This window comes from Danio rerio, chromosome 2 (genome assembly GCF_052040795.2).
Source record: "Danio rerio strain M-AB ecotype USA chromosome 2, GRCz13ab, whole genome shotgun sequence".
Taxonomy (NCBI): domain Eukaryota; kingdom Metazoa; phylum Chordata; class Actinopteri; order Cypriniformes; family Danionidae; genus Danio; species Danio rerio.
In genome coordinates, this window is record NC_141022.1 from 57,699,491 (window position 1) to 57,717,595 (window position 18,105).

An 18,105-nucleotide genomic window follows, 5' to 3' on the forward strand; every position below is an offset into this window, starting at 1 on the left:
AGCACTTATTCATTGTTGCTCTTATAGTTGTGTAAATTGCTTCCTTGTCCTCATTTGTAAGTCGCTTTGGATAAAAGCGTCTGCTAAATGACTAAATGTAAATGTAAATGATTTGCTGCATGCATCTGTGAGTCACTTGTTATGCATTATTTTATTAAAACCCAGGGATATAAATACTGACAACTAAATTTAAATTTAAATTTTAAATATTATTAATAATATTATTTTATCTAATAATAATAATAATATTAATAATAATAATAATCATTGACATTATAATTAAATTATATAATAATAATAATAATAATAATAATAACAATAATAATAATAATAATGATAACAATTCATCATATTTATCTTATTATTATTATTATTTGTTTTTTTTGTTTTTATTATCTTTTTTTTATTATTATTATTATTAACATTAATAATAAATACCAACAACAATATTCAGCACCTCCACAATGCAAAAAAGAATCAGCACCTCCAAGGCCATGGTGCTCCACTGGAAAAAGGTGGTTTGCCATCTTTAGGTTGGAGGAGAGTCCTTACCCCAGGTGAAAAAGTTGTTCACAAGTGAGGGAAGGATGGAATGTGAGATTGACAAGCGGATTGGTGCAGCAGTAATGCGGTTGATGTACCGGTCTGTTGTGGTAAAGGAGCTGAGCCGAAAGGCAAAGCTCACAATTTACCGGTCAATCTACATTCCTACTCTCACCTATGGTCATGAGCTTTGCATTATGACCGAAAGGACAAGATCTCGGATACAAGCGGCCGAAATGAGTTTCTTTCCGAGGTAAAAGGGCGCACCCTTATAGATAGGGTGAGGAACTCTGTCACCCGGGACGAGCTCGGAATTAGTTCAGCCTCGGAGTCAGTTGAGGTGGCTCGGGCATCTGTTTCGGATGCCTCCTTGGCGCCTACTTAGGGAGGTGTTTCAGGTATGTCTCACCGGGAGGAGGCCCCGAGGAAGACCCAGGACACCCTGGAGGAACTATGTCTCCCAGCTGGCCTGGGAACGCCTCGGTATCCCCCGAAGGAGCTAAAAAGAAGTGTCAGGGGAGAGGGAAGTCTGGGCTTCTCTTCTAAGACTGCTGCCCACGCAACCCGGCCCTGGTAAAGCGATTGAAAATGAATGAATGAACCATATGAATAAATGTTATTATTGCAATATAGTATAATAATAATTTTAATAATAATAATAATAATTGTAATAAGTATTATTATTATCATTAGTGTTAACATTAATAGTGAATGCCAACAACAATATTAATACATGTTTATTATTATTATTATTATTATTATTATTATTATTAACTAACATATTGCAATTATATTACTACTACTACTACTACTACTACTACTACTAATAATAATAATAATAATAATTAAAACCAACAACAGTATGTTGTTATTATTATATATGTCGTTGCTACTGTTGTTATTATTATTACTATTATTATCATTATTAATAATAATAATATAATTACAATTTGTTAGTTAATAATTACAACAATAATAATAATAATAATAATAATAATAATAATACATTATTATTATTATTATTATTAATTAGAAAATATTTTCATATTTAAAAACTGCTGTTATTTCTGCCATGTTCATTTTAATAGAACAATGCACAAAACATTTAATATATAAAAGTATTTAATATATAAAAGTAAAGTGTGTCTGGTAACTTTTCCTAAAGTATGTCAGAGTGTTAATTTTAGCCCCTGGTCACATGACATAAACCAAACCAAACAGCAATTATGAAACCGAATAAATGAACAAGGCAAATACAATAGATTGTATAAGTCAGTATTTAAACATTTACAAGTTATTCTTGTCCCAAAGAAGAAAATACATGAAGCTTTTATTTCCAAATCCGCCTGTTGCTCTCCATAATATTTATTTTATCTAAATAAAACGCTGAATTATTTATAAATCACTGGACTGTGAATGCAAGCTCGTACCACAGTGCCAGTAATGCTCATGTAATATGTCATATGTTTAATGTCATCATGCATATGAATCTACACCTGCAGGCAACTGTAAATAATGAATGAGAATGTGAATACCCATGATGCCCTGCAGCAGAAAAGCGGCTCTGTATCCTGTTTCTGATAGACGCACAGAGTTCACAGATAAAAGATCAGGCGTTCCAGCTGTTCAGACAAAGAGCAGATCTACAAAAGACCTTCAGACTAAAACACGCAGATAAGAGAAATTCAGCATCATTTACACACAATAAATGAAACAACAGCAACAACAAACAAATGACTCATTCAACTTTACTAATACAGTCAACCTTTTTACTATAGTATTAATCCTTAGGAGGATGTTTTGGGGGACTGGAGATATTCTGAGATGCTCTGATGTGTACTTTTTCTTAGATGCTTATAAACATAATCACTGACAAAAGTCTTGTGGATCCCAATTGTAAGAGCAACAAATAATAACTTGACTTCTAGTTGATCATTTGGAAAAGTGGCAGAAGGTGGATTTTTCTGATTAATCATCTGTTGAGCTGCATCCCAATAATCACAAATACTGCAAAAGACCTACTGGAACATGCATGAACTGAAAATTCTCTCCGAAATCAGTCAAGTTTGGTGATGGAGAAATCACGGTTTGGGGTTACATTCAGTATGGGGGCGTACGAGAGATCTGCAGAGTGGATGGCAACATCAACAGCCTGAGGTATCAAGACATTTGTGCTGCCCATTACATTACAAACCACAGGAGAGGGACAATTCTCCAGCAGGATAGCGCTCCTACTCATACTTCAGCCTCCACATCGAAGATCCTGCAAGCAAAGAAGGTGAAGGTGCTCCAGGATTGGCCAGCCCAGTCACCAGACATGAACATTATTGAGCATGTCTGTGTAAGATGGAGGAGGAGGCATTGAAGATGAATCCAAAGACTCTTGATGAGCTCTGGGAGTCCTGCAGGAACGCTTTCTTTGCCATTCCAGATGACTTTATTAATCAGTGATTTGAGTCATGTCAGAGATGTATGGATGCAGTCCTCCAAGCTCATGATGGAGTCAGACACAATATTCATTCTGTCTCCACTGCAGCATGACTTTATATTCTATACTGGACATTATTTCTGTTCAGTGACAAGACTTTTGTCTAAGCAAAGTCAGACTTTACTGTCCTAATGAAATCATTCAAAATCAAGGCATGATCATATTTATTGTGGTAAAATAAGCGTAATCTAGAGGCCTTTGCCTTGCATACTGTATAAGCCACTTCTGATACCAAATGATCAACTAGAAGTCAAGTTATTATTTGTTGTTCCTAAAAATTGGATAGGCGACAAGACTTTTTGTGCAAAGGGGTCGCACACCACACAGCGCCATGCATTTTAAAATTTTAATCATAGTTTTCTACCAGGGGCTATTTTAGGATTTTAATTTTAGGGAGGATCATATATATATTTATTTATTTATTTATTTATTTATTTATTTATTTATTTTTTACTTACAGTAATTCATAGCTAATTCACATATTTCACAATCTGAAAGATAATAATAAGTAAGAAGTTTTTTTTAATACTAGACAACGCTTGATGTTTCTGGTTCTGTCATTGACTGTTAAAACGAGTACATTCTCTAAGTGCTTCTGTCGCTGTGTTTAATCCCTTCTGTGCAAGATTCTATGGTATAGTTAATGCCACACGAACTGTAAAGTGTTTATATAATATAATATAATATAATATAATATAATATAATATAATATAATATAATATAATATAATATAATATAATATAATATAATATAATATAATAATTACTTAAATATTCTCATTACTGTAATATAAACCTGTACTGTAATAAAATTATCCAGTCTGTTTTTTAAAGATAGTTCAACAAATGTCAAATAAATATACTTTAAAATCTCAATACATTAGTTTGATAAGTGCAGCATGAAATATAAGCATGTTATAAAATATTTTTTACAATAAAAAAATCCATATATTTGGATTAATAATTAAACATCATAAATAAACATAATTAATATATTAACATATTTATATTTCCTATAAAAATATTTAAATAAATATTTTTCTCACTGATGCCATTTTAGTGCATTCTGATATGCTTCAATTATGCTGCAGTAAAGAGCAGCTTTTTTTTTGCTTTGCGATCATGCATTCAGAAGCTCTAGTGAGCAGCGTGTGTGTGTGTGTGTGTGTGTTTTAGCATTAGTCGTCCTTCACAGTGTGTGTTTCCTGTATTCTCCGATGAGCTCAGGCTGTGTAAAGTGTCTGCTTATGATCCACAGGTGCTGACGGTCTGATTCAGCAGCTGTTTCTGCTTCGTCTCTCACACCACTGACATCAGTGTTGATAAAGAAAAACACTCTGCTGCTCCTTCTCTCTGCAGCTTTTACACTGAAAAAAATCCATCATTTTTTAAGTTGAAGTAAATTAACCATATTATTCATTTACACTTCAAAGTTTGACGTAATCTCGACTGAAACACAAAGAGAGGGTGGGGCATATAGTAGCTCCTCCCCCTTAAAAAACAGCCAGTAGGGGTTTGTTTTTATCATAGCTCTGTCAGCGCTTCAGCTCAAAGCACATCAAATGAAAAGCAAATGAGAAGCGTCTTGAAGGGGGCGGGGCATGTCAGATGCTATAGAGCACTTGATTGGTTCGGAAGATTTGATGAGAGCGTGAGTGGCGCTGACGCAGTAGTGGTGCAAGAGTTTCGGCTTTGAGTCTATTTTTTAAGTGCTGCTCACGATCAAAGTGACAGTGCATTTATTAAGATCAAAAACACATTGAATTACAGTAAAAAGTAGCAATTTTACCCAATAAATGCACTGATAGGATCCGCTGATTTTTATATAGTCAATCAAATGAACTTAAATAATAAAAAAATGCAAACTACAAAACCAAATTTAAAACAATTTTAGCGTTTTTTTTTTTTTTTTTTTTTTTTTGCTTAAGTTGCACACTAGTTTGATCATGTATAAATATCAACTATATTGTATTATTATTATTATAACTATAGGCCTGTATGATGCTGACAATCAGTGTTAGGAAAGCTACTTGAAAAATGTAGTGAGCTAAGCTATTAGCTACTCTACTTAAAATGCAGCTTAACTACACAAAAAACGACCCCCTGGGAAATGTAGGAGGCTAAGCTAAAAGCTACATGGCAGAAGTAGCTTAGCTACATCTAAGATATTTTTTTACAATTTTTATTTTTAAATAAAAGCTACTTAAATCCAAGTCAGTCATATCTTAGACAGTAAAACTGTCAATGAAACATGAGGCAGAATAGTTCAGTTCATTTATTTACTGCTAATAATATCTTGTACTAAAACAAATTATAGTATATCACAACAGAAACTCCAATTAAACCAGCTGTTAAACATTTAAAATGCTATAGTCATTTATAGTAAATAATATGTTTATATATATAATATACAAAAATTTTGGAATAAGCATTATAGTGTGTGTGTGTGTGTGTGTGTGTGTGTGTGTGTGTGTGTGTGTGTGTGTGTGTGTGTGTGTGTGTGTGTGTGTGTGTATACTGTGTGGGTGTGTGTGTATGTGTGTATATATATATATATATATATATATATATATATATATATATATAGAGAGAGAGAGAGAGAGAGAGAGAGAGAGAGAGAGAGAGAGAGAGAGAGAGAGAGAGAGAGAGAGAGAGATACAGTTGAAGTCAGAATTATTCGCCCCCTTTGACTTTTTTTTTCCTTTTTTAAATATTTCCTAAATGATGTTTAACAGAGCAAGGAAATGTTCACAGTATGTCTGTTAATATTTTTTTTCCTCTGGAGAAAGTCTAATTTGTTTTGATTCGGCTAGAATAAAAGCTGTTTTACATTTTTTAAACACCATTTAAGTCAAAATTATTAGCCCCCTTAAGCTATATGTTTTGAAAGTCTACAGAACAAACCATCGTTTTACAACTGTATGTATAACTTTAACTGTTAATAGCTATTAGTTACTGGTTAATTAGTTACAGTTACCTTAATTTTTCTGATCTTATTTGTAATGCTGTAATGTGCACCATTCGTAAAGCTGCTTCGAAACAATAATTATTGTGAAAGAGCTATTCAAATAAACTTAAATAGAATTGAATTGAAATAACATGCTTCAAGGCATTTTTCAGATTAATAAATCTTAATTTAAAACACTTTTATACTGGAAAACTCGGCAAACAAATGTTTTTTTTTTCTTTTTACAGTGTACAAGCCTGTTTTCTTTCCTTCCTTTGGATCCATAAATAGACATTTAAAATGGAAATCATAATCCCAGTCTTTTGTGCTAGTACTGCTCCTTTCTCTGTAAAAGCAGTTTTGGCGTGAGTAGTGGAAGCAGACCGATGTGTGTATCTGTGTGTGTGTTTCTGGTGGAAAAGACTGTGGCCTAATTGTAGTTGACGAAAGACCTGTCGCCTTGATCTGCAGAACTGTTGAATGACAGCGTTGAAAGTCTACGCTTTTGACATCACTTCCTGTTTTTCCTCTTTAAAGGGATAGTTCACTCAAAATTAAATTCTCATATCATTTACACGCCCTTCACTTGTTTCAAACCTCTTTGAGTTTCTTTTTTCTGTTGAACACAAAAAAAAAGATATTTTAACAAATGTTGAAAAACCTGTAACCATTGTGTAACCACAAGTTTTCAGCTTTCTTCAATGTACAGTTAAAGTCAAAATTATTAGCTCTTCTGTGATTTATATATTTTTTTTATTAATTTTAATTTAAATTTTTTAAATAATCAGTTAGTTAGTTAGTTAGTTAGTTAGTTGATTGATTGATTAATAAATTGTTTAATTAATCAATCAATCAACTAACTAACTAACTAACTAACTAACAAAACAAACTAACAAACTAACAAATTAATTAATAAAAAACAATAAATAAATAAATAAATAAATAAATAAATAAATAAATAAATAAATAAATAAATAAATTTATTTATTAATTTGGTATTTCCCAAATGATGTTTAACAAAGCAAGAAATTTTTCACAGTATTTCCTATAATATTTTTTCTTCTAGAGAAAGTCTTATTTGCTTTATTTCGGCTAAAATTAAAGCAGTTTAAATTTTTTCTTTTTTATTTATTTATTTTTTTTTTACAATTTTAAGGCCAATATTATTAGCTTCTCCATGGACCGCCACCTTATCGTGGTGGAGGGTTTTGAGTGCCTGAGTGATCTTAAGAGTTATGTTGTTAGGGGCTTATGCCCCTGGTGGGTCTCCCAAGGCAAAAAGGTCTTAGGTGACAGGTCACGTGCAGCCTGGGCCCCATTCTGAAGCCAGGCCAGGGGTTGGGGCTTGTATGCGTATGCCTGGTGGCCGGGCTTAGCCCGAAGGAGCGACGTGGGACCATCCTCCTGCAGGCCCACCACCTACAGGGGGAGTCGTAAGGGGCCGGTGCATTGTAGGCGACCCGGCCCCAGATAAGCGGATGAAAATGATGATGATGATATTATTAGCTCCCTTAACCAATATTTTGTTTTGGAATGTCTACAGAACAACTCACTTTTATACAACCACTTATAATGAATTCACCTAACTTGCCTAACTAACCTAATTAACCTAGTTTGTCACTGTCAGCGGGTGGGGAAAGGAGTAAAGACTCAAGAGTTTTTTTTACTAACTATAACAAGAAACAAAAACAGAATAAAAACAACCCTGTGGGGGAAAACATAACTAAAAAGACAAACAACAGACTGACAGGAAAGTTCTGACATTTAGCCTATATATTGTTGAGCTCAGCAGCTATTCACTAATAAAGCTCTACATTTAACATTTCATTTTTAAATTTTACCATGTCATATAAAAACATAAACACTTGTTTGAGGACATAAAACACATTTTTACTTGCCGTTTTCCCCAATTCGTTTGTAAAGCGGCGCTACGCAGGACTGGATGACAGAAAGGAAGGTCATTTCAGTTTTCACTCACCCCTAAAAATGCACTGTTTGCACGATTTGATTAATATCATCATATCCAAATACTTTATAAATATTATTTTAAACCTCTGGTGTTTATTGTTTTTAGAAAATATGTGAAATCTTTTTTTTTCAGAGAGGCCTGTATAAAATGAATGTTTAATTTGGCTTTAAAACAGTTTAATTTATGTATTGTATACTCCTACATAGTTATAGCTAACTTTTGTTTGTTTTATATTGGTTTATTTATTTAATGTGATTTTATTATATCCAATAGTTGTAATTCTTTATGATTTCAATATAACTTAAGCTATTTCATCAAGATATGACACTATTGTGTTGAGCCTACAAAAATGGACACGTAATTTGTAAAGTTTTATGTCTTCTGTTGTATTCATATTGTGTATTACCTCCAAAATAAATAAAAGAAAAAGCCACTCGAGGCATCAACAAAGCTGTCAAGCGAGCGCTCTTTTGCCCGGTTTCACACTCACATACAGGCATCTAAATTCGCATGTTTCATACACAAAATCAGTTTCAGTTCAGTTTCAGTTTCCTTTATTTATGTCATTCAAATCATCACAATAGAATTGTAATGCAGAACGAAATTACGTTGCAACAGACCCAACAAGAACAGAAAAAACATCACTATAAAAACACTATAAAATCCTAACATGATAAATAAGCTTTTATTATTCCATAAAATATAAAAAATATAATAAATAAGATATAACCCATTTTTTAAAAATCTCTGAAGAGAATAACTTAATACTTAAATACCTATTCCACCATTTGTTGCAATATTAACAATTTTTGTTAATTTTTTTAAAATCACCTTTTAAACTTGACAAAAACTCTCGACAACCTTTACTGGCGGCTGTGTCTTTAATATGGTGTAAAGATTATTATGTGTTATTGAAACATTAAGGAGGACGCAGCTTAGAATGTCACTTATAAATTAAAACTTTTATTATTTTATGCAAAAGTCTTACATTTTAAAAGGGAAACATAAGGGCGATCATAAACAAAAAGACCCCTAGCCTATAATGTGTTTTATGGAATAGCCTATCTTAAACTGACCAGCTGTTTTCTTTCCTTTATTTATTTATTTCACGGCATGCCATCTTTACCAGACTCGAGCAAAGTTCGCCTCTCCTTTCACTCCGCTCCGAAGCCCAGCTGGCCCTCTTTGGCCCTAGGTATTCGGCGGGCCGAAAAAGACCGGCCGCTGGCCCCGAGAAAGCCCTGCTTTGGCCCGATCAGGCCCCAGAAGTGACAGTGGAAACCCGACTGGCCCTGGCTTGCCTTAGCTAGCTCGCTTTAGGGCGCGATAGTGGAATTGAGACTATGAGAGTACACATTAAACGCGTGTTCACATGAAATCCGACAATAAAGCCACAGTGTAAACACCAAGCCACTTGTTTTAAGATCGTAAGACACGAGTACACGATAAATGAAAACACTTACCATGCATTCACAGATGCAACCTGCATGTTCAATCCCAGCGCCAGAAACCAACAAGACAGAGACGCTGAGAAAGAACACCCTGCTGCACACATCTCAAGTACATCCAGACCTCGGGACCTAACGCACGGCCCAAATGCAGCCAAGACGGCGCTCATACAAAGACAGACACTGACAGGAAATATGAGTACTCGACCCGAGAAAACTTGAGCCGAGCACAAACATAAACATGACAGGACAAGTGTCTGGAGTTTAAATAAGATTTAAGAAGACTGAAGTGGAGAATCCTGACAAGTGAAATCTTTAAATGTCACTTTAAGCTGAATACTAGTATCTTGAAAGATGTCTAGTCAAATATTTTGTGCTGTCATCATGGCAAAGATAAAATAAATCAGTTATTAGAGATGAGTTATTAAAACTATTATGTTTAGAAATGTGTTGAATAAATCTTCTATCCATTAAACAGAAATAGGGAAAAAAAATAAACAGGGGGGCTAATAATTCTGACTTCAACTGTATATTAATATGTCTTCAACAGAAGAAAAAAACTACTTAACGGAAAGTATACAATGAGAATGTTCATTTTTGCGTGAACTGTCCCTTTAACTCTTTAAGGTCATGTGATCATTTGCAGCATTATAACTTGTTTATTATTCCCTTCTCTGCAGTGTTTTTGGCATCTCCTCCATCATTTACACAGACTGCTCCTCTACATGGAAGCTTGCTGTCAGGAGTGGACTCAAATGGCATCATTTCGTCAATCCCATAATGATCCTGGTCCTGTATTACACACTGGCCACGCTGATCCGCCTGTGGCTGCAGGATCCCATGATGATGGTGAGCCTTTATACTATTGACTTAGCTTTCTGGGAAATTCTTTTTCAAATATCAATATTAAAAAGCAAAACAAAATTAAATAAGATTTTTTTAAAGCACATTTTTAAACATTAAAGTTTTAATAACTCATTTATTTATTTTTTGTGCCATGATAATATATGAAGGTAAATCAGTTGCGTAACTCGAGAGCTTGCAAATGTAAATGTGAGCACTTGTGATAATAATATTTGTATGTGTAGGTTGAAATGTACACTTACAGCTCTGATGTGAACAGCTGAATCCCTCGATTTGCACACACACACACAACAATCCACACACTTGTGTTTTGAATTGGAAGTTGCAGATTAATAGTTGTGTATTTGTAAAATGTCATTTACAAATACAAAATGACAGACACACGTGTGCACGGCAAATTTGATTGCATCTTATCTCTACAACCACAGGTCGGCACTCACAACCTCTCAGTTTTGTCAGTACAACTACAAATCTCCCGCGCTCTGACTTTTGCTACACATCTCCCGCGATCTCTGTAGCAGAACCCATCTGTGCACTTGCAAATGCAGAGGCGTGAGCAGCGCGGGGCGGGGGAGGGGCGGGGCAGGTGTAAAGCTGTTTGATTGGCTGATGCCTGACCAATGAACAATGCCAGCAGCCAACAGGACTGAGGTGCAAAAGAATCATTTCCCACGATTATTTCATTAGTTAGGGTTTATTTCAACTCTTTTCTGAAGAGATTCTTGTTAAAAATCATTAATTTTGCGGAAATGTACATACCAGTAAAAGAGCAGCAAAGCCAGTTTATTGGCTAGAGCCAGCCAATGAGATGGGGCGTTTCTGTTTGTCAGGACACAGGGCAGCTCACGTTGTTGGAGGCCTCGAGCAATCAGAGGGTAAGTTATGATTTTTAATAATTATCTATATGTTCAATACTGTTAGCTAAGCTAAGGACTGTGCTAGGTGCTTCTCTAATTTGTTTTTTTATATAAGAAACAGTTATGAGTTATCTAGGAGCTGCTTTCAATCATGTTATATGGTTCTAAAGATACGATTCAACCCACATGAAATAAGTTGTAATAGTATTTATAGTAAATAATATTACGTTTTTGAACCATACTAACTATAGTAAACTGTATTATACTGTATATACTGCAGTATCTACAACTTTGTTAATGAGTGAATGCAACAGCACACTGTAGTATTAACTAGCATGAACTTTAATAAATTGAAGTATATATATATATATATATATATATATATATATATATATATATATATATATATATATTTATATATATATTTATATATATATATATAGCTTAAATTTGATAAGATTGAAATATAGCTATCTGTTTAAAACTAAACATTCTAATGTCATTTATTATGCAAATATCAAGTTGAAAAAAATCTGTTAAGAACACATATTTATATGTAAAACCTAATACATTTTAAAGCAGTTTCATTTCTTTCTGATTTATACATCTACATCCATTACATCTGATTTTGCATCCTTCAACATGATATGTGTGTTTAAAGGAAGAGCAACTAGGTGAGGGAGACAGTGTCCATCGCTCGGCTGAGGGTCCACTTTGAGCATCTCATCTGTAGGGTTAAGCAACATAAGCTGAACAGTCATCATCTCTCTCTATTACAGCGAGCATCAACCAGCTTTACACAATGGCTTGCTTTTTGCCCATTACTAAAGGTTTGAGCAAAGGATTAAAGAGGAGATAACATTTGATGGGTAATGATGAAGTTGGATTTACCACCTCCATCTCATTATGAACAAGGAAAAACCCTGAAATATTTCAATACAAGTAACTAGACATTTGCGCTGCACTTATTTGCACTGTAAATTTTATTTGACAAATTAATGTTAAACATTTCCCTTACAGCACAGGTGTCAAACTCAGTTCCTGGAGGGCTGCAGCTTTGCAAAGTTTAGTTCTAAACCTAATTAAACACACCTGATCAAACTAACTGAGTCCTTCAGGTTTGTTTGAAACTTTCACTTAAGTGTGTTGAAGCAGGGTTGAAACTAAAAACGTGCAGGGTTACGCCCCTCCAGGAACTAAGTTTGACAGCCCTACTTTACAGTAAAGTGTAAAAATACTACATTAAACAATTAGCAAAATAAAAGTTGTGTGTTGGTGAGTGTGTGTTTTGTTCAAATCTGTAGTCATCTTGGCAGGTAAAAAGAGAAAACAAATGGTCGGCTTCCTCTTGAATGATCTAAATCATTTTGAAGTGTTTGTAGATGAGCTGGATCATCATGTCATCTTTAGCATAAATAACATCCTTTTCAAGCTATGCAGCTTCTCTGAGTTCCTCATCGACTTGAAACATGCTGATCTCTCCTATCACTCCATCCTTACAGGAAACTGAGAAATAACCTATAGTTAGTAACGTTCATAATTAAAAAAGTGATATAAAGGACACACTGTACACAAACATGTAAATAGATAGATGGATAGATAGCCATGATGCAGGTTATTATAACAAAAACCGGTATAATCAGTGAGAAACTAAAACGCCTAGTGTTATTTTTAATTGCTATTAATGTGTGTGTAAATATACTTTAATTTATTACAGTTCATGCTAGTTAATACTACAGTGTGCTGTTGCATTCATTAACAAAGTTGTAGATACTGCAGTATATACAGTATAATACAGTTTACTATAGTTAGTATGGTTCAAAAACGTAATATTATTTACTATAAATACTATTACAACTTATTTCATGTGGGTTGAATCGTATCTTTAGAACCATATAACATGATAGAAAGCAACTCCTACATAACTCATAACTGTTTCTTATATAAAAAAACAAATTAGAGAAGCACCTAGCACAGTCCTTAGCTTAGCTAACAGTATTGAACATATAGATAATTATTAAAAATCATAACTTACCCTCTGATTGCTCGAGGCCTCCAACAACGTGAGCTGCCCTGTGTCCTGACAAACAGAAACGCCCCATCTCATTGGCTGGCTCTAGCCAATAAACTGGCTTTGCTGCTCTTTTACTGGTATGTACATTTCCGCAAAATTAATGATTTTTAACAAGAATCTCTTCAGAAAAGAGTTGAAATAAACCCTAACTAATGAAATAATCGTGGGAAATGATTCTTTTGCACCTCAGTCCTGTTGGCTGCTGGCATTGTTCATTGGTCAGGCATCAGCCAATCAAACAGCTTTACACCTGCCCCGCCCCTCCCCCGCCCCGCGCTGCTCACGCCTCTGCATTTGCAAGTGCACAGATGGGTTCTGCTACAGAGATCGCGGGAGATGTGTAGCAAAAGTCAGAGCGCGGGAGATTTGTAGTTGTACTGACAAAACTGAGAGGTTGTGAGTGCCGACCTGTGGTTGTAGAGATAAGATGCAATCAAATTTGCCTTGCACACGTGTGTCTGTCATTTTGTATTTGTAAATGACATTTTACAAATACACAACTATCAATCTGCAACTTCCAATTCAAAACACAAGTGTGTGGATTGTTGTGTGTGTGTGTGCAAATCGAGGGATTCAGCTGTTCACATCAGAGCTGTAAGTGTACATTTCAACCTACACATACAAATATTATTATCACAAGTGCTCACATTTACATTTGCAAGCTCTCGAGTTACGCAACTGATTTACCTTCATAATAATAGTGCATTCAGATTAAAGTGCAATTTAAAGGCTTAAATGACAAGATTAAATAGCTCAACTATAGGCAAGAGGCTAATAATATTGAGCATAGCAGTTTTTACAAACAAACAGTAAATAAATATATATAACTAACAAATACATAGTTAAATAAATAAATGGATAGATATTGAAATAAATAAACAAATAAAAATAAGATATATTAAAAAACTAAATAAATAAACAAGTAAATAGATAGATAGATAGATAGATAGATAGATAGATAGATAGATAGATAGATAGATAGATAGATAGATAGATAGATAAATTAATTAATGCATTAAAATAGCATTAAATAAACAAAAAGAAAGTTAAATAAACAAATAAATAAATAAATAAATAAATAAATAAATAAATAAATAAAAATAAAGTTAAAATATAAATAAATAAATAAATTAATTAATAAAATAAAGTAAAATTAAGTTAAATAAATGAATTGATAGTTAAAAAAATAAATAGATAGGTAATAAATGCAAAAATGATTAAATTAATTATTGAATTAAAATTTAATTAAATAAATAAATAGTTGAATAAATGAATGAATGAATAAATAAAGAATCAGATAGTTAAATAAATAATGAATGAATAAATAAGTTCAAATAAAATAAATGAGTAAATAGATAGTTAGATAGATAATTAAATTAATTAATGCATTAAAATAGCATTAAATAAATAAACAAACAAACAGAAAGTTAAACAAATAAATAAATAAATAAAAATATAGATAGTTAAATAAATAAATTAATTAAAATAAATTTCAATAAATAAATAAGTAGTTAAAGAAATGAATGAATGAATAAATAAACAGATAGTTAAATAAATACAAGAATTAAAAGGAAATAAAATAAACACATAAATAAGTAGTTAAATGGATAAATAAATAAGTTTAATAATTTAATTGTAAATATATACATAAATAATAAAATGATAATGAATTTTAATTAAATAAATAAATGAATGGATGGATGGATGGATGGATGGATGGATGGATGGATGATATAAATGAATAAACAGACAAATAAATGAATTAATAAATAAATTAGTTTAAATAAAAAATATTGATAGTTAAATAAATAAATAAATAAATTTGAATAAAATGAATGAATAAATACATAGTTAAATAAAAAAGAATAAATAAATAAATAAATAGTTAAATAAATAAATGAATGAATAAATAAATAAGTTTAAATAAAAAAATTGATAGTTAAATAAACAAATGAATTAAAATAAATAAATAGTTAAATAAATAAAATAATAAATAAATAGATAGATAGTTAAATAAATAAATGAATGAATGAATAAATTAATGAATTAAAATAAAATTAATTAATTAATATAAAAAGAAACACTGAAAAACATCATTGCTCTGTTAAATATGACTTGTGATAAAACAAGTCTCACAGGAGGGCTAATAATGAGATCTCGATCTGTATGAATATGTTAATAATGTGGCTCGTATTGATCAGTGTGAGTGAGCTGTGTTTGGTCTGATCCTGTCATCTTCTCCTCATCTGCTGTGGTTCATATGTTTATAGACCGATCAATAGACGGGAATCTTTAAAACCGCACATGTATGAGTTTATTGATTCTCACGCCTCAAGCTTTGATTACATCAGGATCTCATGATTTTGAAGTGGCTGTAAATTTAAGCCAGGACAATAAACGTGTGTCTTGAGTTTATACAGAGATCAATGCAGAATCAATTATGCTGTTACGACCTCATCCAGTGCAATGATTGGCTATTATAATCTTCAGAGTTTTCATTCCTGAGCTGCTCTAGATACATGTTGTCATTTTATTTGTTATCTGAGTGTGTTTCTGTGTTTATCGACCGTTTCTCAAGGAGGACAGCGAGGACGAAGAGGTGATCGAGGGCAATGAAGCCATGGAAAACAACGTCCATCACACGTCCATCCGGAAACGGCTGCTCTGGTGGAAAGCGCATCAGAAAACTGAGGAGAGAAATGTGAGGAGAGCTTAAATCTAATTGTTCTTCTGACTGCTGGACTTTGTCATGAACTCTTAAAGATGCTGTATGTTACTCATCTAAAGCATAAAAATACCATAATATGTTTGCAGATATTTCAGAAGCATGCTAAGTGAACATTCTTGTTCATCTAAAAAACAATGCTGAAGTCAGATATTCTGCTTTGAAAATGTGAGCTACGTACCAGAACGTCTGTTTTTGTTTTGGTCTTTTAACCCACCCAATGCCAGTTTAGCCAATTATATTTCATCACCCTGGGTTGCCTTGGTGGAAAACCATGTATTCTATTCATTCAGTCTGTAAAGCTCTCAAAGTATGCGTCTGTGACTGAAATGCGACCTCTGGTGGACAGTAGCAGACTCTGAAATGAGCTGTAGATTCAGAGTTCCACATGAGGAGGGTATTAATTAGCAATTAATTTAAATATTGAGTAAACATTAGGTGAGCAGGTTACATTGTAACTAAGGGTGTCACGATCCTCCAAATCCTCGATTCGATTACATTTTCGATTCTAAAGTCACGGTTCAATTTGATTTTCGATTATGAATATTTAATTAATTAATAACGAATTAATTATTTGTAGCTTATCGTTTAAACTGCCTGACCTGCATGGTCTTTGTTTTACCCATAAACAAATCATACAGTAAATGAATAAAGGCAAGTTACACACATAATTACCACCTGTCAATCACTTTTTCTGCGGGACTCGAGAATAGGCAGTGATCTGTGTCGTTATAATGGCGTCGGTAAAAAAGACGCACAACCAACAGGAACCAGCCAACAGTGTCTGAGGTGTTCGCTAAAATGACTGAGTACAAGTGAGTGAAAGATTGAAGCACTTATCCTCTGACTGCCTGCACCCGCTGTCTCGAGTGCATGACTGTGTGTGCGTCTGTGTGTGAATGAGTGTGTCTGGTCACGTGATGTGTGTTTTCAGCGGTAGTGAGGAAGGAGGGCTGCTCAGAAATGCTACACGCCAGTGTGGATGTGGATCGTCGTCGTTCTAAAATGCCATTTAAAAACAAAGACATATTAGTGTAAACAGGGCCTGAGTGTGTGTTTTTCGCCAGCGGATTTGCAATGGGGGCGGGGCGGAGGATCGTGATGCGCCCATCGTCTATCGGCCCAACCCTAATACGTACATAGCAGAGCCTGCAAACTGTGTTTTTTTTTGTCGACGACGAACGTTGTCAACATAACTCACTGAAAATCCTAAATACTTCCACACCGGCGACTTCATTGAAAGAGGAGAGGGTTTAAGCTTTGTCGACGGGTCTCCTGCTTCTGCAGTTTAACAAGCACTTCAACAAGCCTGTTTTTTTCCCGGTTGACAAGCTAAGCTGACGTGACGATGGGGGCGTGGCAGCATCGATGATTCTATTTTTTGATTTGATAATCAAAATCGAGCATAAATTTCGATCGATTTCAATTTTAAGATCGAAATCGTGACACCCTTAATTGTAACCCCGTGTCCTCACAACACACTACGTGACAAGATTTGGAGTGATGAGCAATCGGAATGTTGGACCAGGCGAAACACAACAGAAATTTAAATACAGCCATTCAGAAGCACACAATAGTGCACTTACCAATGAAATGGTAAGGTTTATAATCAAATTAATACATAATAAACCTATTAAATTAAATGTAAATGAATCACTGCTATGTGTTGGCTTGCACTGAAGTTCCATTTCAAATGGTTTATTTTATTTAACCAGATCTGAGGTGAACTGCTGCTGCTTTCAGTAGTATGGTAATAAATGTCAAGTAAAATGGCATTGAGACTCACATTATTAGCATTTAGCTCTGAATAAAGCACATGAGGTGTACCTGAGGTAATCATTGTCAGTTTTCTGTTGTTCACCTGTGAGAAAGTGAAGCCATTGCTTTTTATTTTTAGAACATTACCTAATACAGCCTCAAATCAGCCTTTAGGCTTGTTAGTAAGGCACCCTCCTGTTGATGTGATCAATCTGGCAACGCACGCTTGTGTGTGTTTTGAACCAGGCGTGCAATACCTAGTCCAACCACTGGGTGTCAAACTTACATACTGCACCTTTAAAACATAAATTTGATTTCATAAAAATAAAAAATAAAAACACAGGTCAGGTGTAAAGCAGCTTAAATTCTTCTTCTTCTTCTCCTGTTGGAGTGTTAAGGTTTTTGATGGTGTGTGTGTGTGTGTGTTGTTCTC

The 18,105-nt window shown here is 33.7% G+C and overlaps 1 protein-coding gene and 1 long non-coding RNA gene across 4 annotated transcripts in view; one reads left to right on the forward strand and one right to left on the reverse strand.

The window, feature by feature from the left end:
* LOC147846549 (uncharacterized) overlaps positions 1 to 18,105 on the reverse strand; it is a 1,651,758-nt gene that overhangs the window by 1,150,727 nt on the left and 482,926 nt on the right. The window lies entirely within an intron of this gene.
* The window catches only part of piezo2b (piezo-type mechanosensitive ion channel component 2b), a 257,364-nt gene that overhangs the window by 88,066 nt on the left and 151,193 nt on the right, over positions 1 to 18,105 (forward strand). For all 3 annotated transcript variants that reach the window (XR_015478970.1, XM_087241404.1, XM_087241405.1), the window contains exons 8-9: positions 10,075 to 10,243; positions 15,768 to 15,890. Coding sequence is in view for 2 of the 3 variants with exons in the window: in XM_087241404.1 (XP_087097530.1) it covers positions 10,075 to 10,243; positions 15,768 to 15,890 (292 nt within the window). In the remaining variant the exon portion in view is untranslated. The remainder of the gene's footprint in view (positions 1 to 10,074; positions 10,244 to 15,767; positions 15,891 to 18,105) is intronic.